General features: G+C 47.3%; 1 protein-coding gene across 1 annotated transcript in view; it reads right to left on the bottom strand.

Moving 5' to 3' along the window:
• Positions 1 to 24,396, bottom strand: part of DOCK4 (dedicator of cytokinesis 4) — a 356,538-nt gene that overhangs the window by 67,660 nt on the left and 264,482 nt on the right. The window contains exons 28-29 of the mRNA XM_038751970.1: positions 20,477 to 20,575; positions 3,152 to 3,246 (exon numbers count right to left, since the gene is read on the bottom strand). Of these exons, the coding sequence (XP_038607898.1) occupies positions 3,152 to 3,246; positions 20,477 to 20,575 (194 nt within the window). The remainder of the gene's footprint in view (positions 1 to 3,151; positions 3,247 to 20,476; positions 20,576 to 24,396) is intronic.

The following is a 24,396-nucleotide window of genomic DNA, read 5'->3' as shown; positions in this document are numbered from 1 at the left end:
TAATAAATGCCATTATTATCATTATTATTATTATTATTATTATTATTATTATTATCCAAGTCATAATGGATTACCCATGCTGGTTAGTGATATCTGCCAACCACGATCCTCAAACTAGAAGGAACCTTGGGAAGTTATCCAATTCCAACCTGAGGGCCCAGGTAGGTGAATGGTGCTGAGAGCTTTGAAGGTGAGCAGTGTGGCTGAGAGAAGCAGTGTGGCTCAGTGGAAAAAGCATGGGCTCTGGAGTCAGAGGTCATGGGTTCGAATCCAAGCTCTGCCAACTGTCAGCTGTGTGACTTTGGGCAAATCACTTCACTTCTTTGTGCCTCAGTTACCTCATCTGTAAAATGGGGATTAAGACCGAAAGCCCCCTGTGGGACAACCTGATCACCTTGTAACCTCCCCAGTGCTTAGAATGGTGCTTTGCACATAGTAAGCGCTTAATAAATGCCATTATTATTATTATCCAAGTCATAATGGATTACCCATGCTCGTTAGTGATACCTGCCAACCACGATCCTCAAATTGGAAGGAACCTTGGGAAGTTATCCAGTTCCAACCTGAGGCTCCATGCAGGTGAATGGTGCTGAGAGCCTTGAAGGTGATAATCGCACCTGCTCCTACCCTGTTACCAGGCCTGTCCTGTGCCTGGAGTGTTGTGCATACTGTGGGTGTCAACAACTCTGCCACAGATAAGGGCCGAGAGGTTTCATCCCCACCCCTTTCTGCCTTAATCTGGAGCGAAAGGTGCCATCCCATTGGTCTGTGTAGTTTAAAGAATCATTGCCAAAAGGGAACGAGAACTTAAGTGACCTGACCAAGACCAAACAGCAGCCCAGCCCGCACCCTCCGCTCCTCTGCCGCCACTAACCTCCTCACCGGGCCTCATTCTCACCCGTCCCGCCATTGACCTCCGGCCCACGTCCTCCTCCTGGCCTGGAACGCCCTCCCTCTGCACATCCACCAAGCTAGCTCTCTTCCTTCCTTCAAAGCCCTATTGAGAGCTCACCTCCTCCAGGAGGCCTTCCCAGACTGAGCCCCCTCCTTCCTCTCCCCCTCCCCACCCCCTGCCCTACCTCCTTCCCCTCCCCACAGCACCTGTATATATGTACATATGTTTGTACGTATTTATCACTCTATTTTACTTGTACATATTTATTCTATTTTGTTAATATGCTTTGTTTTGTTGTCTGTCTCCCCCTTCTTGACTGTGAGCCCGCTTTTGGGTAGGGACCATCTCTATATGTTGCCAACTTGTACTTCCCAAGTGCTTAGTACAGTGCTCTGCACACAGTAAGCGCTCAATAAATACGATTGAATGAATGAATGAATGAATGAAAGAAAGAGCAGCCAGGGAAGGTGGGGGTGAGTTTATACAAGCTACAGTAGCTCCAGGGTACATCTGGTGCCAAACCAGCAGGAGATGCATACAGCAGAAACAGGGTAGGGCGGTTTCATGGCAATTCTGCACCCCCACAACCTGAAGCCTTGGAATCTTCCCCCAAGGCAAGAGAGAAACTGACACAGGTGTTCAACGCTGCTCCCCTGGAGAGGTACGTGAACACCCAATGGCAGTTTTCCCTCCAGAGCTGGTGGGAAGAGAGCAGCAAGAGCAGGGAGATCACGTTGCCTAAAGTATCCTTGCTTCTGGAGCTTCCTATGCACCTCCCTTCTCTTGGCACCATCTCCTCTTCTCCACTGCCAGTGGGCACAGAAGTTCTGTTGTGTAACTGGCCCTGGACCAGGCCTGAGAATCAAAGGTCAACTGAAGAAAGGCCCGATCTCCCTTCCTAAGCCAGTCCATTGACCCCAGTCCTGCCCCTACAGCAGAGCCACATGGCCAGTCCCCACCGTGGTAGGATCAGTTCTCCACAAGGTACTCTGCTCAAATGTTTGGGAAGCAGCGTGACTCAGTGGAAAGAGCCCGGGCTTGGGAGTCGGAGGACATGAGTTCAAATCCCGGCTCCGCCACTGGTCAGCTGTGTGACCTTGGGCAAGTCACTTCACTTCTCTGTGCCTCAGTTCCCTCATCTGTAAAATGGGGATGAAGACTGTGAGCCCCACATGGGACAAACTGATCACCTTGTAACCTCCCCAGCGCCTAGAACAGTGCTTTGCATATAGTAAGCTCTTAATAAATGCCATTATTATTATTATGTTCAAAGCAGATTTATTCATTCTTTCATTCATTCAATCAACTATACTTATTGAGAGCACTCACGGTCAGATAACCATCAGGCGTCTGGCTTCTTCCCCATTTCAGGGTGAGAGACAAGGGAAGGAATAGGCTCGCCCGGCTGAGGAGAGTGAGGCAGCAAAGAGATGGGAGGCATTACATCGCGGGAGATAGGGGAGGAGGAAAGGGGGTGTGGGGAGACATGTCACCCGCATTTATGGGATGGTTCCAGCAGCAGCCGACTGAGCCCCTGCTCTTCCCATCGGGCCCAGGACAACTGGGTTTCCCCTCCTCAGTTCCCTGCTCTAGTGGCTCGCCAGCCTGGGGGAGTGCCGCAAGACCCAGGAGACCTGTTTGTTGTTTCTCACTAATGCCTCGCACAATAGAGGCTGCACCAACCCCTGCTGCAGGATGTTGGGATTGAGTGATCTCTCAAGGACCCTCCCATCACCCGTCATCATCAGTGACTTGGGGAAAGTCACTTAACTTCTCTGTGTCTCAGTTACCTCATCTGTAAAATGGGGATTAAAATTGTGAGCCCCCCATGGGACAACCTGATCTCCTTGTAATCTCCCCAGAGTTTAGAACAGTGCTTTGCACAGAGTAAGCGCTTAATAAATGCCATTATTATTGTTATTATTATTATTATTATCACCCCAGCTATCCTGACTGGGGCTTGGGGAATCCTTTGAAGCACAGGCTTGGAAGTCAGAGGACCTGGGTTCTAATCCCAGCTCTGCCACTTGTCTGTTTCTGTGACCTTGGGCATTTCACTACTTTGTGCCTCACTTTCTCATCGGTAAAATGGAGAAAGAATGATTCAATACCTGTAGCATGTGAGCCCCATGTGAGATGTGGGACTGCATCCAACCTGATTAATCTGGAACTGTAACTTACCCCAGAACTTAGAACAGTACTTGACACATAATAAGTGCTTAACAAATACCATAATTATTAATCTGAAAGTCTTACTTGTTAGCCACCAAGCGCATGACAGTCCAGTCCTTCGGAAACATCTCAGGCCGAATCAGGATTCGAAACACAGTGAAAATCTGCAGGAGGAAATCCTAGTGGGGGAAGGAATACATAGGGTCTTACTATGGCTATCCAAACTCATAAAAGCAAATACAGACACATATGCCTACACACACACACAAACACACACATCACACTCACACAAACATCTATACATACTCAGGTCCCAAAGCAAAGAGAAATATGTTTGGAAAACACATTCCCACTGAAAAAGAATTGTTGCAAAGAGCAACAAGAGAAATGGAGACGAATTGTGCATCTTTTCCACTTTCCTGTGCTCCCCATGGCTTTTCCTGAAAGCCCGAGATCACTCCGCCCCCTTCCCTCTCTCCACAGTGCCTCCTTTTCTCCACCCCAACATAGGGTGTTTGGAAAGGGCGGGGGTGATAGTCTGGGGGTGATGGAAGGAAGGCCAGCTCTCCCGTGAGCTTCCTCAATTGCAGTCTCTCAGGGCCTTCTTAAATCCAGAAGGTTCTTGTACTTTCCAGTTGACATAGCCCTTTCGCTGACTCCCTGCGGAAAGACTTCAGGAAAACACAGCTTCACTGGGTTCCCTGAGCAAAGCCCCAGCCCCAGTCCCATTCCCCAGGACCAGTAAAGTGTTCTGACTGGCTTGGGTTATCAGTTAGTACAGTGCTCTGCACACAGTAAGCGCTCAATAAATACGATTGAATGAATGAATTCCCAGAAAAGAGCCAAAATGAAAACCCAATAGGGATTTCCCAGCCCACTCTGGGAAGAGTGAACAAGTGATCTGTGATGAGTTTGGCCCAGCACATTAAGAAGTCAGTCAGTCAGTGAGTCAATCGTATTTACGGAGCACTTACTGTGGGTAGAGCACTGTACTATGCACTTGGGAGAGTACATTATGACAATATAACAGACACACTCCCTGCCCACATTGAGTTTACTCCAAGGGATGGTGGGATTCTCCTTCTGGAGGCACCCCAAAGGGCAGAGGGGATAATGAGAAGGTCTCAGAATTCACCCTGCAGAATCCCACACTCAGGAGCCAGGTGAATGTCCAGAAAACTTCACTTTCTTAAAGCATGGATCGAAGAAGCCGAACCTCCGTTCTGCAGCAGCTTCCCCTGTTGGAACCAAACCCTTGCTCCTCTCAGCCGCGATCTCAGCCGAGATCTGAGATAAAGTCATCAGCACCCCGTCGCCTTTCCACACTCCCTGTCGCCTCTCCACATTCCCTCCCCCTTCATGCCTTCTGAGTTCTACAGCTTTGGGAAAAAATTCTCCCTCTACGGGTCTGTTAAAGGCACAACTCAAGTTTCAACCACGGAGCAAATTGAAATGTTCGAAAATATTCAACAATTCCAATGGCATGTTCTCTTAAACATGTAAAACCACTTGTAAGTCTAAAGTTATCATTCATACTAACAGAAATAAGAGAAGATGGGACCCAACAGAAAACAAAAATAAGGGAAAGGAAACAATCTTCTGTCTCTACCTTGTGGCAGATTCCTGTTGCTATCAGTTTTGGTTGACTTAATAAATATTTCTACAAGGTGGATGTAGAGCTTCTCACTGTTCTTCTGATATGCTTTAATCATAACCGAGACAAAACCTCACATGATGGGGCAGAGCTGTGGACGCCTGGGAGACAGCCAGAGACAAGTCAGCCAGATGGGCAGCAATCAGAAATGGGGAGCAGAGGTTTTGGGAAGGTCAAGACAACAAGAGGAGGAAAGGAAAACAGTGCCTGGGATGGGGAGCACCAGATGCAACAATCCAGCAAGAAGCAAGCTTTCCAGCTCACAGTGTGCAGGATACTGTTGTCCCAATACTGATTTTCATCACACCTGTACACAGCCAGACTAGATGAAGTAATGCAGTTCCACTTTCAGTTACTGTGGATCACCTCACACCCATCTTCACCTTCAAAACCAATGAAGGCTGCATGCCAGTGAGTGGGCTGATTTCACGATGGTCCCCCTACTTCGCCCCTCCCAGCGGGGCAATCAATAAAATCAATGGCATTTGTTGAACGCTTACTATGTGGAGAGCACTGTACTAATTGCTTGGGGGAGTAGACAATAACAGAACTGGCAACATGTTCTGTGCCCACAAGGAGCTCATAGGGAGAGAGGGAGAGGGAGAATACAGCCTGTAGAGTGGCAATCCAGTTCTGGCTGGGATACGGCAAAGGAATCTAATCTGTCCATCTTCTAAACTCTCAGTCTGATGCTTAGTGTTGGCCTTACCCCTACCCAGCCTTGGATAAGTCAGTGGACAGGAATCTCCCCATGAGGGTTGAGGTTTTCTAATCTTCCTTCCTTGTCCCCTGCTTTGAACGGAGGTTAGCAAGCTCTGAAGGGCCAATGGGGAGGTCTGGGAAGAGAAGGCAGAAGGAAGAGGGAGGAGGAGGACCAAGAGAGGGTGAGGAAAAGGGAGAAAGGAGAAAGAAACAGAGGAGTGGGAGGTGAAAAAGGACAGAAAAGGCCCAGGTCGTCCACACTGCCTGGTTCTTCAGCCCCTCCGGTGTCAGGAGTGGGTCATTCAGCAGTAGGGATACCACAGGCCTCTTCTCCACACTTCCACATATCAGTCACTCAGCAAGCTGCAGCCCCTCCATGACCAATCATGGAAATGAAAAGAAACAAAATAGCAAGAGAAAATGGGTGGAGGTGGAGAGGGGTACTGAGCTGCAGCAAATGTCAGAGTTAACACTGGCTTCTGAGAAGTGGATATCCAGTCACCTGGAGGCCAGGGGCCCTTAGGCCCGTGGAGACACACCCTGGCCAGAAGCCTACAGATATGGCTCATCCTGGCCCAGCATTTCAAAGCCTGTGAACAGCATCACTAAAGGCACTTAGCCCTCTGTATAGGCATCAGGCTGCAGGCTTTCTGCACCTACGCAGTCTTCCCAGGGTATCAGAGGACACAGATCCTTCAGGCCAAAATTAACCTATTCACTCCAAAACATTCACAACACAACTCCTCAGACTCCTCAGTCCCAGGAGGAAGCATTTATAAGTAACGTAAGTCCCCTCTGTCCCTGGAGCTACAGATGGAACTGCTGAGTTCCAAATTTCACTCTCATTCAGAAAACCTCTACGAGAAACTAGAGCAGAATCCTCACCAGAACTGGAAAATAGAAGAGTTCACATTAAAAATGAACGTGGTATCTCCACATCAGCGAGGTATCTCCCAAGCTACCTGTATTTTCCAATCTATCAATCAATTGTATTTATTGATCACTTACTGTGTGCAGAGCACTGTACTAACCACTTGCAAGGGTACAATGTAACATATTTGGTAGACACGTTCCCTGGCCACTAGGAACCTACATGAATTATGGCTATAATAATAATGATGGCATTTATTAAGCGTTTACTATGTGCAAAGCACTGTTCTAAGCACTGGGGAGGTTACAAGGTGATCAGGTTGCCCCACAGGGGGCTCACAGTCTTAATCCCCATTATACAGATGAGGGAACTGAGGCCCAGAGAAGTGAAGTGACTTACCCAAAGTCACTCAGCTGACAATTTGAACCCATGACCTCTGACTCCAAAGCCTGGGCTCTTTCCACTGAGCCACGCTGCTTCTCTATGTACTCTATTTATTTATTTTATTTGTACATGATTATTCTATTTATTTTATTTTGTTAATATGTTTTGTTTTGTTCTCTGTCTCCCCCTTCTAGACTGTGAGCCCACTGTTGGGTAGGGACCGTCTCTAGATGTTGCCAACTTGTACTTCCCAAGCGCTTAGTACAGTGTTCTGCACACAGTAAGCGCTCAATAAATACGATTGAATGAATGAATGAATTAATATGTAAGTGCTGTAGGGCTGGGATAGGGTGAATAAATGGTACAAATTCAACCATCTCCTCAGAGTTCTCTTAAACACTGGCCTCATCGCTCTCAAGGCCCTAAGGACAACTCAACCATCTCCTCTGGGTATCTGGGTATCACTGGACTAAACTGCTGTCTTACCTCACCAATCCCACTACGACCTTATGACCTTTCAATCCGCCACCTCCTGTCAGCCCATCCGGTCCTCTCCTTCCACCACATCTTCCCGGCCCCCTCTGCTACCCAACTCCTCCCCTCGCCTTGAACCATCCCCACCCCTCCTCCCTGTCCCATCCCTGTAATCCTGCTCCAGAGCCACCCTCTTCCCTCTCCCCCTAAGCAGGTCTCCATCCCTCATCCCCCTCACCCTGCATGGGTCCTTGTCTGCTTGTTCCCATCCAACTCTTTCTTACCCCTTGTGCCATCCCCATCCCTCCTCTCCGCCCCATCTTCCCACTCTTCAAGAACCTCCAGTGGTTGCCAATCAGACTCTGCATCAAACAGAAACTCCTTATCATTGGCTTTAAAGCACTCAATCACTTTGCTCCTTCTTATCCTACCTCTCTGATTTCCTTCTACAACCCAATACACTCACTTCACTCCTCTAATGCCACTGTACCCTGATCTCATCCATCTCACTGCTGACCCCTCTTTCCTATTTCCCTTACTCCCTCTCCCTTCTGTGTCATGCTTACAATTTCATTTATTCATTCAATTGCATTTAGTGAACACTTATTGAGTGCAGAGCACTGTACTAAGTCCTTGGGAGAGTACAATATAAAAATAAAAGACACATTCCCTGCCCACAACAAGCTTACAGTCTATTCATTCATTCATTCAATCATATTTATTGAGCACTTACTGTGTGCAGAGCACCGTACTAAGCACTTGGGAAGTACAAGTTGGCAACATATAGAGACAGTCCCTACCCAACAATGGGCTCACAGTCTAAAGGAGGGGGAGACACACATTAATATAAATGAATATATTACAGATATGTACATAATAATAATAATAATAATTATAATTATAATGATAATAATAATAATGACATTTGTTAAGCACTTACAATGTGCAAAGCACTGTTCTAAGTGCTGGGGGGATACAAGATGATCAGGTTGTCCCGCGTGGGGCTCACAGTCATCATCCCTCCCTTCTAGACTTTGAGCCCATTGTTGGGTAGGGACTGTCTCTATATGTTGCCAACTTGTATTTTCCAAGCGCTTAGTACAGTGCTCTGCACACAGTAAGCGCTCAATAAATACGATTGATTGATTGATTGATTGATCCCCATTTTACAGATGAGGTAACTGATGCTCCGAGAAATTAAGTGACTAGCCCAAGGTCACACAGCAGACATGTGGTGGAGCCGGGATTCGAACCCATGATCTTTAAGTGCTGTGGGGCTGGGAGCAGGGAAGAACAAAGAGAACAAGACAGGGTGATGCAGAAGGGGGTGGGAGAAGAGGAAAAAAGGACTTAGTCAGGGAAGGCCTCTTGGAGGAGATGTGCCTTCAATAAGGCTTTGAAGGGGGGAAAGTAATTGTCTGTCAGATTTGAGGAGGGAGGACGTTCCTGAGAGAGTGAGACAGGAGGCAAGGGAGGTCAGTGAGAAAACAGATTCAGTAGCCAAGATGGAATAATGTAAGTGCCTGGATTATTCATTCAATCATATTTATTGAGCGCTTACTGTGTGCAGAGCACTGTACTAAGCGCTTGGGAACTACAAGATAGCAGTTTGGATGAAGAGGACAGGGCAGATTTTGACTATGTTGTAACGGTGAAACTGCCAAGATTTGGTGACAGATTGAATATAGAGAAGCAGTGTGGCTCAGTGAAAAGAGCTGGGCTTGGATATAGAGAAGCAGCGTGGCTCAGTGGAAAGAGCCCGGGCTTGGGAGTCAGATGTAGTGGGTTCTAATCCCGGCTCTGCCACTTATCAGCTGGGTGACTTTGGGCAAGTCACTTAACTTCTCTGAGCCTCAGTTACCTCATCTGTAAAACTGGGATTAAGACTGTGAGCCCCACATGGGACAACCTGGGACAAACTGATTACCTTGTATCCCCCCAGCACTTTGCACATTGTAAGTGCTTAACAAATACCCATTATTATTAGTATTATTTATATGGGTTGAATGCTAGCAAAAAGTGAAAAACAATGCCAAAGTTATGACAAGGAGGATGGTTACGGTGCCTACAGCGATGGGAAAGTCAGGGAGAGGACAGGATTTGGGTGGGAAGATAAGGAGTTCTGTTTCAGACAAGTTTGAAGTGTCGGCCATCCAAGTAGAGATGTCTTGAAGGCCTGAGGAAATGTGAGACTGCAGAGAAGGTGAGAGATCAGGGCTGGAGATGCAGATTTGGGAATCACCTGCATAGAATTGGTAGTTGTAGACTTGGGAGCGAATGAATTCTCTAATGATAATAATAATGGTATTTGTTCAGTGCTTATTATGTGCCAGGCACTTTATAAGTGATAGGGTGGATACAAGCAAATTCATTCATTCATTCATTCATTCACTCATATTTATTGAGCACTTACTGTTTACACAGCATTGTACTAAACGCTTGGGAGAGTACAAAATAACAATTAACAAATTCCCTGCCCGCAATGAGCTTAAATAGGGTTGGACACAGTCCCTGTCCCACATATCTCACAGTCTCAATTCCTGTTTTTCAGATGAGGTTTCTCCCCCTCCTCCCCCTCCCCATCCCCCCTGCCCCGCCTTACCTCCTTCCCCTCTCCACAGCACCTGTATATACGTTTGTACGTATTTATTACTCTATTTATTTATTTATTTTATTTGTACATATTTATTCTATTTATTTTATTTTGCTAATACGTTTTGTTTTGTTCTCTGTCTCCCCCTTCTAGACTGTGAGCCCACTGCTGGGTAGGGACCGTCTCTATATGTTGCTAACTTGTACTTCCCAAGTGCTTAGTGCAGTGCTCCGCACACAGTAAGTGCTCAATAAATACGATTGAATGAATGAATGAATGAATGAGGTAAATGAGGCACAGAAAGGTGAAGTGACTTGCCCAAGTTCACACAGCAGACAAGTGGTGGAACTGGAATTAGAACCTACAAGCTTCTGAGTCCCAGCCCATGCTCTACCCTATATGCCATGCTGCTTCTCAAGGGAGTGGGTGTAGATGGAGAATGAATGGGGTCCCCGAATTGAGATTTGAGGATCTCTCATAGTTAGGGGGTGGAAGGCAGAGGAGAAGCCTGAAAAAGAGGCTGAGAATGAGCAGCCTGAGAAATAGGAGGAGAACCAGGAGGGGACAGTGACAGTGAAGCCAAGACTATATAATGTTTCCAGGAGAAGGGGTGATCCACAAGGTCAAAGAGAGCAGAAAGGTTGAGGAGGATTAGGATGGAGTAATAATAATAATAATGATGGTATTTGTTAAGCGCTTACTATGTGCAAAGCACTGTTGTAAGCGCTGGGGGAATACAAGGTGATCAGGTTGCCCCATGGGGGGCTCACAGTCTTAACCCCTATTTTACAGATGAGGGAACTGAGGCCCAGAGAAGTTAAGTGACTTTCTTGAAGTCACACAGCTGACAAGTGGCGGAGCTGGGATTTGAACCCACGACCTCTGACTCCAAAGCCCGTGCTCTTTCCACTGAGCCACAGGAGGAGATCACAGGCAACCTCTGAGAAAGCAGTTTCAGTGGAGTGAAGGGGATAGAAGCCAGATTGGTGGGGGTCAAGGAGAGAATGGGATTAGAGGACAGGCACCTAGGGGGTGTAGACAACTTGCTCAGGTAATCTGGAGAGGAATGGTAGGAAAAGATGGGGTGACAACTGGAAGGATTTGTGGGATCAAGGGAGGACTTTTTTTTGCAGAGAGGATACATGGACATGTTTGAAAGGTGTTGGGAAGGAGCCATGGCAGAGCGAACAGTTGAGGATGCCAGTCAGGGAAGGAGGAAGAGTTGTGGGGCCTAAGTGAAAAGGGATGGGTCAGAGGCACAAATGGAGGGAGTGGATTTTGAAAGGAGGTGGGAGATCTCTTCTTGAGATACTGCTAGAAAAGATGGGCAAGTCAAAGAATGGACAGGAGGGAGGGACTGGAGAGTTTTCATTCATTCATTCATTCAATCATATTTATTGAGCGCTTACTGTGTGCAGAGCACTGTACTAAGCGCTTGGGAAGTACAAGTTGGCAACATACAGAGACCATCCTTACACACGCTGGGAACAGGTCGCCTAGCCTACCCAAGGGACACACTCAGGGCGTGTCATGGATTTGGGGCAAACCAGTGACTTCCTCTAGACAAGGAACAGAGCTTCTGCCCATAGAATCACAGTCAGAAAGTGTCAGATCCACCAGCTAACTACCTACATAAGACAGGCAACCCATTCTGGTCTGGCAGCCACACCCTTCCAGGGTTCTTTTATTTTGTTTCCACACAAAGGAATGGACAGAAAGAAGGGCAGCACCTTATTACAGTTGGACCCCTAAAACTGGAATCTGTATCCATTCTTTTGGTTCCCAAGGACCTTGGAAGTGTGTGTGTGTGTGTGTGTGTGTGTGTGTGAGAGAGAGAGAGAGAGAGAGAGAGAGAGAGAGAGAGAGAGAGAGAGAGAGAGAGAGAGAGAGAGAGAGAGAGAGAGAGAGAGAGAGAGAGAGAGAGAGAGAGAGAAATAATCCTAACCCATCCCAGTGGGAAAGAGAAGAGCAGTTACAGTGCACCTCTGGCGTCCACACCACCATCTATTCTGCCACCCTGGGCGCAGCAGTTCCCCTCCATGCCATTGATAAGACCCCATCCTGTCCTGCCTTCCACCACACTGGTGAGAAAAAGAAAAACATCCACAGCACGAGGCTTCCATAAACCCCCAAGAAGACTGGTAGCTCCTTTAGCGACTTCTGTGGTTACAGGGGGACCCTGACTCTGAGCTCCAAGGATCTGAAATTCTGCTCCTCTAGTCACAGCACCCCTGTGATTTTGTTTTGCACATTTGTTTGTGTTGTCTTTTAATGTTTCATCATTCCTAATGTGTCCATATACTTCCCACAAATACTCTCAGATTGTGAGCCCTGCAAGAGACAGGACCTGGGTGTAATTCCCACCTGTGGATTCTCTTCAAGTGCTTGGTACAATGCCCTGCACATAGTAAGTGCTTTATAAATACCATTACTACTACTACTAATCCATGCATATGGGTGTGGCTGAAAATACAATCAATCAGTCAATTGATTGTGCAGAGCACGCTGGTAAAAACTTTAGAGAGTATAGTAAGGTTGACAGGAAAGAATACCTGCCCACAAAGATCTTACAATCTTCCGATACAGGCAAGTGACCCACAATCCACTCTACACTACGAGCATGTAAAGATTACCCTGTACTGCACTTCCATGCATTACACCTACAGAATCTGTCTCTTATTTTGAACCTGCCTCTTGGTCTTCCAATCTTTCTGAAGCTTCTGCATAAAGACAGAAATCCCTCTTCTGACTGCCGCTGTCAGACTGGTCTGCCTGAGGCTGTTGTCTCTCGGCAGTCTGGTTCTGCTCCACATTGTCTGAGACTGTGCCACACTATGTTTTTAAAACATTTATTCTGCCCTCCTGGCTTGTATATATTCTTTTTTGGGGGTTTACGCAGCAGCTGTTTGGCCGTCCTGCTTTTATCCAGTCCTAACGTTCCGTCCAGAAGAGCTCAATCAATCAATAATATTTATCGAGTCCATATTGGGTGCAGATCACTATACTAAGCTCTTAGGAGAGTGCAGCAGAACTTGTAGACAAGAATCCTGTTCTCAAGGACCTTACAATCAAAGCTCCTTGGGGAAAGGGGTTTTATCCACCTTCTCTCTGGCACTCTCCTAAGCACTGAGTACAGTATTCTGCACACAATAAATACAACTGATTGATTGACTGGGGAAGAGAGACCTTAAAGTAAACTACAGCTAGAAGGGAGCAAAAGAGTACAAAGACATGTTGCTGTTGTCTTATGCTCGAGTCATGTCTGACCCATAGTGACGCCATGGGCACATCTCTCCCAGAAAGCCCCACCTCCATCTGCAATGTTTCGGTAGTGTATCCATAGAGTTTTCCTGGTAAAAATATGGAAGCAGTTTACTGTTGCCTCCTTCCGCGCAGTAAACCTGAGTCTCCGCCCTCGATTCTCTCCCATGCCGCTGCTGCCCAGCACAGGTGAGTTTTGACTTGTAGCAGATTGCCTTCCACTCGCTAGCCACTGCCCAAGTTATGAATGGAATGGATACGCCTCTGCTTGACTTTCCTTCCCGTAGTCGATACTAGTGATAATAATAATAATGATGGCATTTAAGCGCTTACTATGTGCAAAGCACTCTTCTAAGTGCTGGAGTACTGGAAACTCTCCAGGTGCAACCCTGAGAGGATAGAGACATGTACATAGTGCTGTACAGCAGGGAGAGGGGTGAGTGCCCAAATATTTAGTGATGTCAAAATGCTGAAGCAGCAACTGTGGGGGGAATAAAGGAAGGGGAGATGAGAGATTAACCTGGGAAGATTTCCTGGAGGAGGTGTGATTTCAGGAGGGCCTTGAAGCTGGGAAGAGGGCTGAGTAGTTGAGAACTTTGTCTAAATGTCTGTTAGCTGATGGTATTCTAAAGCGTAAAAATAATAATGATGATGGTATTTGTTAAACGCTTACTATGCCTCAAGCATTGTTCTAAGTGCTGGGGTAGATACAAGCTCATCAGGTTGGACACAGTCCCTGTCCCACATAGGGCTCACAGTCTTAATCCCCATTTACAAATAAGGAAACTGAGGGACAGAGAAATTAAGTGACTTGCCCAAGGTCACTCAGCAGATAGGTGGCAGAGCCAGGATTAGAACCCAGGTCCTTCTGACTCTCTGGCCTGTGTTCTATCCACTAGGACATTCTGCAAACCTGACTTGATAATTTTGCCCTGCCATTCATTCATTCATTCAATTGCATTTATTGAGCGCTTACTGTGTGCAGAGCACTGTACTACGTGCTTGGAAAGTACAGTTCGGCAACAGATAGAGACAATCCTTAATCAAAAACAGGCTCACAGTCTAGAAGCAGGGAGACAGACAACTAAACAAAACAAGTAGAAAGGCATCAATAGCATCAATATAAATAAATAGAATTATAGATATGTACACATCATTACTAAAATAGAGTAATAAATTTGTATATATATATATATATATACACACAAGTACTGTGGGGCGGGGAAGGGGGTACAGCAGAGGGACAGAGTAGGGGAGATGGGGAGGGGAGGAGGAGCAGAGGAATGGGGAGCTCAGTCTGGGAAGGCCTCCTGGAGGAGGTGAGCTTTCAGTAAGGCTTTGAAGGGAGGAAGTGAGCTAGTTTGGTGGAGGTGAGGAGGAAAGAGGTAGGACGTGGGCCAGGGGTCGACGGCGGGACAGGTGAGAATGAGGCACAGTGAGGAGGTTAGCGGCAGAGGAGCGGAGTGTGTGGGCTGGGCTGTAGAAGGCAAGAAGGGAGGTGAGATAGGAGGGGGCGAGGTGATGGAGAGCTTTGAAGCCAATAGTGAGGAGTTTTTGCTTCTTGAGAAGGTTGATAGGGAACCACTGGAGATTTTTGAGGTTGGGAGGGTGACACGCCCAGAGCGTTTCTGTAGAAAGATAATCCGTGCAGCAGAATGAAGTACAGACTGAAGTGGGGAGAGACAGGAGGTTGGGAGACCAGAGAGGGTGCTGATGCAGTAATCCAGTTGGGATAGGATGAGTGATTGTACTAACAAGGTAGCAGTTTGGATGGAGAGGAAAGGGCAGATCTTGGCGATGTTGTGAAGGTGAGATCAGCAGGTTTTGGTGACGGATTGGATGTGTGGGGTGAATGAGAGAGCGGAGTCAAGGATGACACCAAGGTTGCGGGCTTGTGAGACAGAAAGGATTAGAGAAGCAGCATGGCATAGTGGATAAAGCACAGGCTGTGTGACCTTGGGCAAGTCACTTAACTTCTCTGTGCCTCAGTTACCTGATCTGCGAAATGGGGATTGAGACTGTGAGCCCCACGTGGGACCGGGATTGTGGCCAACCCTATTTGCTTGTATCCACCCCAGCTCTTAGTACAGTGCCTGGCACATAGTAAGCATTTAACAAATACCATAATTATTATTGGAGGTTAAGTTTGGCTCGCAGGAGACTGGTGAAAGTGCCTAGGAGGTGGATGTGTCTTCTGCAGGCAGGCCACCTACGGAGAAGGCTAAAAACAACAGCCTTGCCGACATGCAGTTTGGCTCAAATTCAGCCTGCAATGACCTTTCTAAAAGGATTGCCAGGCCTTTCCTTGAATGGGTGTCTCTCCTTGAATAGTGTTTTCACTTCTAATTAACATGGCACCCAATCCTCCTCTGCAGAGGGTGGCCGGAATCTGGAGTGACCCTTCTGCCAGGGAGAGACTGCCTCACTCCCTGCTCCTGATCCTACTCTGGCAGGAGGCTCAGAGACAAACCCCATAGCTTTTCCTCTCTCTTCCCAACCCTCCACCCACTTGTAGTGTCCTGTTTGGTTCTCCTGTCCAAGCTCACTGCTTCCATCCCTCTCTTCATCACTGGAGATGCAGGATGTGGGGGTGAGAATGCCTGGTAAAAACCTCTCAAAAGAAAAATTGAAAAGCCCTGGTTTAGGGGTCCCCTAAGGTCAGTTCCTTCACAGGATTTGTACCCTTTATTCACCTCAGCCTCACAGCACTTATGTACATATCTCTAATTTATTTTAATATCTGTCTCCTTCTCTAGAATATAAGCTCCATAGGGGCAGGGAATGTGTCTACCTCTGTTATATTCCCCCAAGCACTTAGTTCTGTGCTGTACACACAGTAAATGCCGAATAAATATGATTGATTGATTATCCAAGGGTCCCAAATTCCACTGGGTTTAGCTCAATAAGGCTCTATTGTACCAAAAAGTGCCACTCATACTCCCTACCAGGCAAACAGTCCTCCAGGCCAGCCATCAAAGAAATGATTAATAGAGCTCTCAGTTACAAAGACAAAAGGATTCCTTTAAACAGCGTGCCTATATTAAAGGGGTTAGTTCTAAGTCCTCCAGTTATATCTCCCTCATACCATTCCTCTCCAAACTCCTTGAGCGAGTCGTCTACACCTGCTGTCTCAAATTCCTCTCCTCCAATTCTTTCCTGGACACCCTCCATCTAGCCTCCGTCCTCTTCACTCCACTGAAACACCCTCTCAAAGGTCACAAATGATCTCCTTCTTGCCAAATCCAACGGCTTCTACTCCATGCTAATCCTCCTTGGCCTCACAGCTGCCTTTGACACTGTGGATCACCCCTTTCTCCTGGAAACGTTGCCCAACCTTGGCTTCACTGACTCTGTCCTCTCCTGGTTCTCCTCTTATCTCTTTGGCCATTCATTCTCAGTCTCCTGCGTGGGCTCCTCCTCCCCCCCAGTCCCCTAACTGTGCGGGTCCCTCAAGGTTCAATTCGGGATCCCCTTCTATTCTCCATCTACACTCATTCCCTTGGAAAATTCATTCATTCCCATGGCTTCAACTACCATCTCAAAACAGATGATACCGAAATCTACACATCCGTCCCTTATCTCTCTCCTTCTCTCCAGGTTAGCAACTCCTCCTGCCTTCAAGACATCTCTACTTGGATGTCCTCCCATCACCTCAAACTTAATAAGTCCAAAACAGAACTCCGTATCTTCTCTCCCAAATCCTTTCCCATTACTGTAGACAGCACCACCATCCTTCCTGTCTCACAAGCCCATAACCTTGGTGTTATCCTCGACACCTCTCTCTCATTCAACCCACATACACATATTCAATCCGTCATCAAATCCTGTCGGTCCTACCTTCATAATATCTCTAAAATCCACCCTTTCCTCTCCATCCAAACTGCTACCATGCTAGATTACTGCATTAGCCTCCTTGCTGACCTCCTTAATTCCTGCTTCTCCCCACTCCAGTCCATACTTCACTATGCTGCCTGGATCATCTCTCTACAGAAACGTTCAGGACATGTCATCCCCCTCCTCAAAAACTCCAGTTTTTCCTTTCTACCTTTCCAGCCTTTCCACCTCCATATCAGACAAAAACTCCTGACCATTGGCTTTAAAGCACTCCATCACCTTGCCCCCACCTAACTCACCTCACTTCTCTCCTTCTACAATCCAGCCCTATAATTTGCTCCGCTTGTGCTAACCTTCTCATTATGCCTCAGTTTCGCCACAGATCCCTGGCTTACGTCCTGACTCTGGAATGCCCTCCCTCTTCATATCCGCCAGACAATTACTCTCCCCCTCTTCAAAGCCTTACTGAAGGCACATCTCCTCCAAGAGCCCTTCCCAGACTAAGCCTCACTTTTCCTCATCTCCCACTCTCTTCTCCATCTCCCTCACTTGCTCCCTTTGCTCTTCCTCCCCTCCCAGCTCCACGGCACTTATGTATATGTCATAATTTTATTTGTTTGTACTGCTGTCTATTTATATTAATGTCAGTCTTCCCCCTCTCTAGACTGTGAGCTCATTGTGGGCTTGGACTGTTACTCTTTATAGTTGTACTGAATTTTTCCAAGCACTTGGTACAGTGCTCTGTAAACAGTAAGCGTTTAGTAAATATGATTGAATTGAATTATTTATCTGAAAACTCTTTATTGTCAATAAACAATGCAGAATAATTATTTAGCTGTCCAATCAATCATATTGGACAGCACTTCATTGAGCACTTATTGTGTGCAGAGCACTGTACTAACGATTTGGGAGAGTACAGTACAACAATATAACAGAACTGGTAGGCACGTTCCCTGCCCACAGTCGAGAGGGACATATACATAACTGCTGTGGGGCTGAGGGAGAGGTGAGTAAACAGAGCAACCCAGGGAGACGGAGAAGGGAATGGGAAAATAGGAAATGAAGAATCCTTCAGGAAAGGCCTCCTGGAGGAAACATGCCTTCAATAAGGCTTTGAAGGTGAGGAGAGTAATTGTCAGATGTAAAGATGGGGGGGCGTTCCAGGCTAGAGGCAGGACATGGGTGAGAGGTCAGCGATGAGATAGACAAGATCGAGGTACAGTGAGTAGGTTGGCATTAGAGGAGAAAGTGTGACGGCTGGGTTGTAGTAAGAGAACAGTGACGTGAAGTAGGAGGGGGCAAAGTGATTGAGTGCTTCAAAACTGATGGTAAGGAGTTTCTCTTTGATGCAGAGGTAGATAAGCAACCATTGGAGATTCTTGAGGAGTGGGAAAACATGGAGGAGAGATGATGTTTGTCATTCAGGAAAGGTTAACGTGTCCAAAACAAAACTCCGTATCTTCCCTCCCAAACCCTCTCCCATTACTGTATATGGCACCACCATTCTTTCTGTATCACAAGCCCGTAACTTTGGGGTTAACTTTGACTCCTCTCTCTCATTTAATCCATATATTCAATCCCTCACTAAATCCCATTGGTCACACCTCCACAACATTGCAAAAATCTATGCTTTCCTCTCCCCCAAACTACTATTACATTAATAAAATCAATTATCCCCTTGATTACTGTATCAGCCTCCTTGCTGACTGCCCAGCCTCCTGTCTCTTTCAACTCCAGTCCATATTTCACTCTGCTGCCCACATCATTTTTCTATAAAAACTTTCAGGACACATTTCTCCATTCCTCAAGAAACTCCAGTGGCTGCCCATCCACCTCTGCATCAAAACTCCTCACCACTGACTCTAAAACACTCAATTACCTCGCCCCCCTCCTACCTCACATCACTACTCTCGTACTACAGCCCAGCCTGCAAACTTTGCTCCTCTAATGCTAATTTTCTCTCTGTACCTCAGTCTCACCTATCTCACTGCTGACCCCTCACCCATGTCCTCTTCTGGCCTGGAATGCCTTCCCTCCTCAAATCCAACAGACAACTACTCTTCCCCCCCTTCAAAGCCTTATTGAAGGCACATCTCCAAGAAGCCTTCCCAGACTAGGCCCCCCTTCCTCTTCTCCCACTTCCCTCTGTGTTACCCTGACTTGCTCCCTTTATTCAACCTCCTCCCAGCCCCACAGCATTTATGTACATATCTGTAATTTTATTTATGCATATTAATGTTTGCCTCCCCCTCTAGACTGTAAGCTTATTGTGGGCAAGGAATGTGTCTGTTTATTGTTATACTCTACTCTCCCAAGCACTTAATACAGTGCTCTGCACTGTAAGCACTCAATAAATGATTGAATGTATTAATAAACGAATGAAAGCTAGCAGTGAACAGTCCTGGCCCTTTTCTGATGTCTCATCAGTGCTTTAGTATTTATTCAACCTGTCCCTCATGGTTGGGAGAATCAAGGGCTGGGAAGGCGAGGATCAAAATTCACATTCTTTGGAGAACTTCAGAACTTGGCAATTCTGCAACCAATCCTCAGTAAGTCCGAGACCACCCAATTGGAGGTGAGCTGGATTTTGGTACTGGCCCAAATGTTTCAAAATCCCTTGAGGCACCCCAAGTCCAGAACCAGGGATAGCTCATCAATCCCGAATGTCTTCCACCCCAGGTTTGTGGGTGGAGCCAGAAGAAGCGCTTCCAGAAAGAGCAGTCCCCAGCCTCAGTCCTCTACCTTGCTCAGTCTACTACCCTGAAGTGCCTGCTGGAAACACTAGCTCCAGGGGAAAGTATTTTCTGGTGAATCTGCTACCAGATCTTGCCTCTGCATCCTGTGTTGGCTGTGTCCTCTGCAGCCTCTCCTGGTATGAAACCTGCAAGATTGCAACTCCAAAGGAGGAGCCTGGTCTGAAGCTAAGTAAGGGAGCTCCCAAGGTTCCTTCAACATTCCCAAAAGGACAGGCAGAGGGGCTGTGGTTTGGTTTAAAGTCTTATTCAAGGGGACAGGGAGTGGCAGCCCCAGAGACCGGCCCACAAGGCTGACTCCACCTCCCTCCCTCTCTGAGGAAATGGAAGACCCATTCAGAGGGAAACTAAAAATGTGTCTCCTGTTCTCGTGCCTCCCCTTCAGTGTCTCAGCATTGGTTTAGCCCTTCCTCACTGCTTCTGATTCTCCCCTGTGGGAGCTCCCATGAGGCCAGGACTGATTTTTCCACTGAGGTCACTGACTTTTACTGAGATCCTGCCTCAATAGTGGCGTTCTCTGGGAGCAACAAACTCTGATCCTTCATGAGTGCCCCAGGGCCCCGCCTTTCACCTCAGGCCAGAGGTTCTCTCTGCCCAGGGGTGCCCAAGGATGGTCTCAACTGTAACTGCAAGGGTTAGTGCCCAAGAGACACTCACGAGAGCCTCTAGGCTCACCCTTGCCAGTCTTCCAGCCTGACCTATGTTCTGCAGAATGGGGCAGGATGGAGCCCAGTCAGAGAAGATCCAAGACAGAGAGAGAGACAGTGGGGGAGAGAGAAGGTGGAGGCAGAAACGCAACTAAGAGACAGAGCAAGGCAAGAATGTGAGCCCTCATGTGAGGGAAGAGGAGTAGTGAGGAAGAAAAGCCATTCAGGTTACTCACTCTCAGCTCCTCCTTGGTGTTGAAGCCATCGAGAAGCTGTTGATAATGTCGGTCTGTCATCTGCCGTAAGAGAGACAAGAGGCACGCGACAAACTCGCCCTGATGAAAGAGGAAAGAGGACATGGTGTAGTTAGGCAAACCCAAGAGAAATGTCCTGCCCCAGTGCCCCAGAACTTCCCAGGGGAACCTGCTCAAGGGGTCCATGGGGAACATGTCTGTTAGCCGGCCCCTCTGCCTTCATCTCTGTTCCATCAGAGAGGAAATCTACCTTTGGAAGGTGAGGATAAGGAGTTAGGTCTGGTTTCTGCTGAACCACATTTTTCTGGACTTTATTAATAATTGTGGAACTTGTTAATCACTTAGTATGTGCCAAGCACTGTACAAAGTGCTAGGGTAGATACAGGCTAATCAGGTCAGACACAGTTCTTTTCCCTGTCCCATAGTCTAAGTAGGAGGGAGAACAGGTGTTGAATCCCTGTTTAACAGATGAAAAAGCAGATGAGAGAGAGAAGCAGCGTGGCTTAGTGGCAAGAGCCTGGGCTTTGGAGTCAGAGGACATGGGTTCTAATCCCGGCTCCGCCACTTGTCTGCTGTGTGGCCATTTAACTTCTCTGTGCCTCAGTCATCTGTAAAATGGGGATTTGAGCCCCATGTGAGACAGCCTGCTTACCTTGTGTTTAGAACACCAGTGCTTAGAACAGTGCTTGGCACATAGTAAGTTGTTAACAAATACCATAATTAGTATTATTATTATCATTATTATTATTGGCATGAGGAAACTGAGAATCAGGGAAGTGATGTCCCCAAGTAACCCAGCAGTCGAGTGGCAGAGTTGGGATTAGAACCCAGGTCCTCTGGCTCCCAGACCTGTGCTCTTTCCAAGCCAGGACAGGGTGATGATGATAGTGATGATGGGGGTGCTGGCCTCCATGATGAAAATAATGATAGTAATAACAGTGGTATGTGTTAAGTGCTTACTATGTGCCAGGCACTGTACTAAGCACTAGTAGATACAAGATAATAGGGTTGGATACAGTCACTGCTCCTCATGGAGCTCACAGTCTTAATCTCCATTTTATAGATGAGGAAACTGAAGCACAGAGAAGTGGAGCGACTTGCCCAAGGTCACACAGCAGACAAGTGGCAGAGCTGGGATTAGATTAGATTAGAACCCAGATCCTCAGACTCCCAGCCCCGTGCTCTTTCCACTATGTCACACTACTACTACGAGAAGCAGTGTGGCTCAGTGGAAAGAGCCCCGTCTTTGGAGTCAGAGGTCATGGGTTCAAATCCTGGCTCCGCCAATTGTCACCTGTGTGACTTTGGGCAAGTCACTTCACTTCTCTGGGCCTCAGTCACCTCATCTGTAAAATGGGGATTAAAACTGTGAGCCCCCCGTGGGACAACCTGATCACCTTGTAACCTCCCCAGCGCTTAGAACAGTGCTTCGTGCGTAGTAAACACTTAATAAATGCCATCACTATTATTATTATTACTTTTAAGGTGGTAACACGATAACAGTTATGACCTACATGATGACAGTGACGATGGAGACTGTGATGATGACACTGCTGATAGGGAACCTGAAGACCCCCTAGATCGGGTGGTCCAGAAAGGAAAGTGAGGAGTGAGGCCAACCTGTTGGAAAGCCAAGAAGTAACAGTCATTGCTCAACAGGGAAGCAAGCATGTGCCAAGCGCCAAGCTCCATGTCTCCTCTGAACATTTCGGGAGAGGGGCTTTTACTTGTTTTAGTAAGGGCCAAGGCCAACGCTCAGCCCCAAGCTAGTGAGGCAGCTCCATCGCCAGGAAAGTGGATACCAAACGGGCCTGGCATCCCCCCCTGCACACTGTCCACAGTCCTGAGTCTTACTGCTCTGCCAGCCTGGGAACCTACGCCCAGGGTCCCCGGAGTTCAGGTCGGTTGATGGAAGAGGTGGTGGGGAGGGCGTTCACAGTGCCATCAACATCTTGGGCAGATATTGTCATCACACATACTGTGGGGTCAATGGGGTGGCACTATGAGACAACTACCTCAAACTGTTCTTTGTAGGATGGTCTCACATATTCTGACTTTCCAGAACTAAGAGCGACAAAGTCTCCTTTCTCTAGCTTCAGCATGAGGCCGCATCAGGAAGGGCCTGGAAATTTGCATTTGTAGTTTCTGCTGCCTACTGAACATATTGTCTCCTGCAGAAAGCTTTGCTGACAAGACTCTCATTTGGTGCCTTGGCAACTAGTTAGGGTGGACCTCAGATGGCCACTCCACAGCTTAGACCAGGGAGTGTGGGCGGATGGGGCAGGGACCACCCTCATTTCTCTGGGGAGGGCAAAGAGGCTTTCAATCTTGGGGCCTGTATGAGCCACAGGCTGGCAAGGCCAGGCTGCCACATAAACACACCCAAGCCCCCAAAGCCTTTTTGCTTTTCTCAAGCAAAATCTCCCATCAGAAAAACCAGGAAGCAGAACTCCCTAACACCAGAATTCATTCTTTCTAGCAAACCAGGCATTCACTATGATGAAAAAGTCCCGAGCCTGACAACTGTGAAGAAAGATAGCTCCGTAAGGCAAAAACCCAGTCACGGATTAGATGCTCTGTGTTCCATGGATCAGAAAAAATCAGGACCACTCTGACCCTGTGCCGCCTGACTCTGATGACGCAAGTTCCAACTGAAGACAGCAAACACCAACTCCTCTGTTGCCGAGAACAGTTACCAGCAGGGACGTGGGTGCAGCCCAGACGTGGGTTATTGCTCACGGAAACAGATCGGTGCACTGCTCTTTTCCAAGGGAGAAACAGCGCCGTGAGTCTTTACCACGTGCCACTGCTAAACAAACATATCTCTAGCATCAGTCCCGACTATCAGCTCCCAAAATCGGTCTTCAGCCTCGGTCCCCAGCACTGGTCCCAGCATCGGTCCCCAACATTAGTCTCCAGTATCAGTTCCCAGCTAAATCTCCAGCATCGTTTCCAGGAAAAACTCTACCGAGGTGAGTCAGCGACACAGGAAAAGTCACTTCGGAGAACCTCAAGCATAGGTTGGAGATGCGAGGAAAGGACAGGAATCTGAAAGTCTAATTACTGGAGGAGCAACTGTGCTGCTCTGAGCAATTAGGATTTGAAACCACCCACTCTGTTTGCTCTCCCCCTCAAGACTGTACACTCACTGCGGACAGGGAACGTGCCTTCCAACTCTGTTGTATTGTACTCTTCCACATGCTTAATACAGTGCTCTGCACACAGTAAGTGCTCAGTAAATAGAAGTGATTGATGATTAGAACTCTATTTTCTCCGGGAGAAAATACTGTGAAGAACAATTGCTCCAAACTCCAAAGGACTGCATCAAATAGGTCCACGTGCGTAGAAATGCATATTCATCTACATAGAACCTGTAAATAAAGATGCCTTTCATATTTGGAGAGGACTCCACAGATGGTGAAGTTCGTTTACAAATGGGTGTGACCAAAAAGTCTGTTTCAGGACTCACAATCCCAGTCACGTTGTGCACACAAAAAGGTTATTCCTTCTTGTGTTGTGAATTTTTGTACTGCCTGACACTTTTCTCTTTTGCCTCCTTGCCTCCTTTCCTTATGAAGCTTCTGCTTAGAATCACTCCTTTCTTGATAGCAGGACACCATGTTGATCTATTCTCAGGAACTGACTCCCAGTTTTCAGCTGGGATGCAGTTTTGTCTGAGAGTTTGCTTTATCATGCTCTTAAAACGTTTCCTCCGTCCTCATTGCTTTCGGTTCCCCAAGACTGACTCAGTTTCTCTCTGACTCCTGCCATAACTTTCTATTTTAATTCTCAACACAGCAGCGGTTTGGGGATCCATGCGGCTGTCCCTCATTCTCCTGTGTCCCACCCAACATGGCTGTGTTAAGTTGAGCATGGCTTCAACCCTAGGAGACTATGTTCCA

Source organism: Tachyglossus aculeatus, chromosome 10 (genome assembly GCF_015852505.1).
Source record: "Tachyglossus aculeatus isolate mTacAcu1 chromosome 10, mTacAcu1.pri, whole genome shotgun sequence".
NCBI lineage: Eukaryota > Metazoa > Chordata > Mammalia > Monotremata > Tachyglossidae > Tachyglossus > Tachyglossus aculeatus.
The sequence above is the reverse complement of the archived record's forward strand: the minus strand, read 5'-3'. Positions and strand labels throughout refer to the sequence as shown.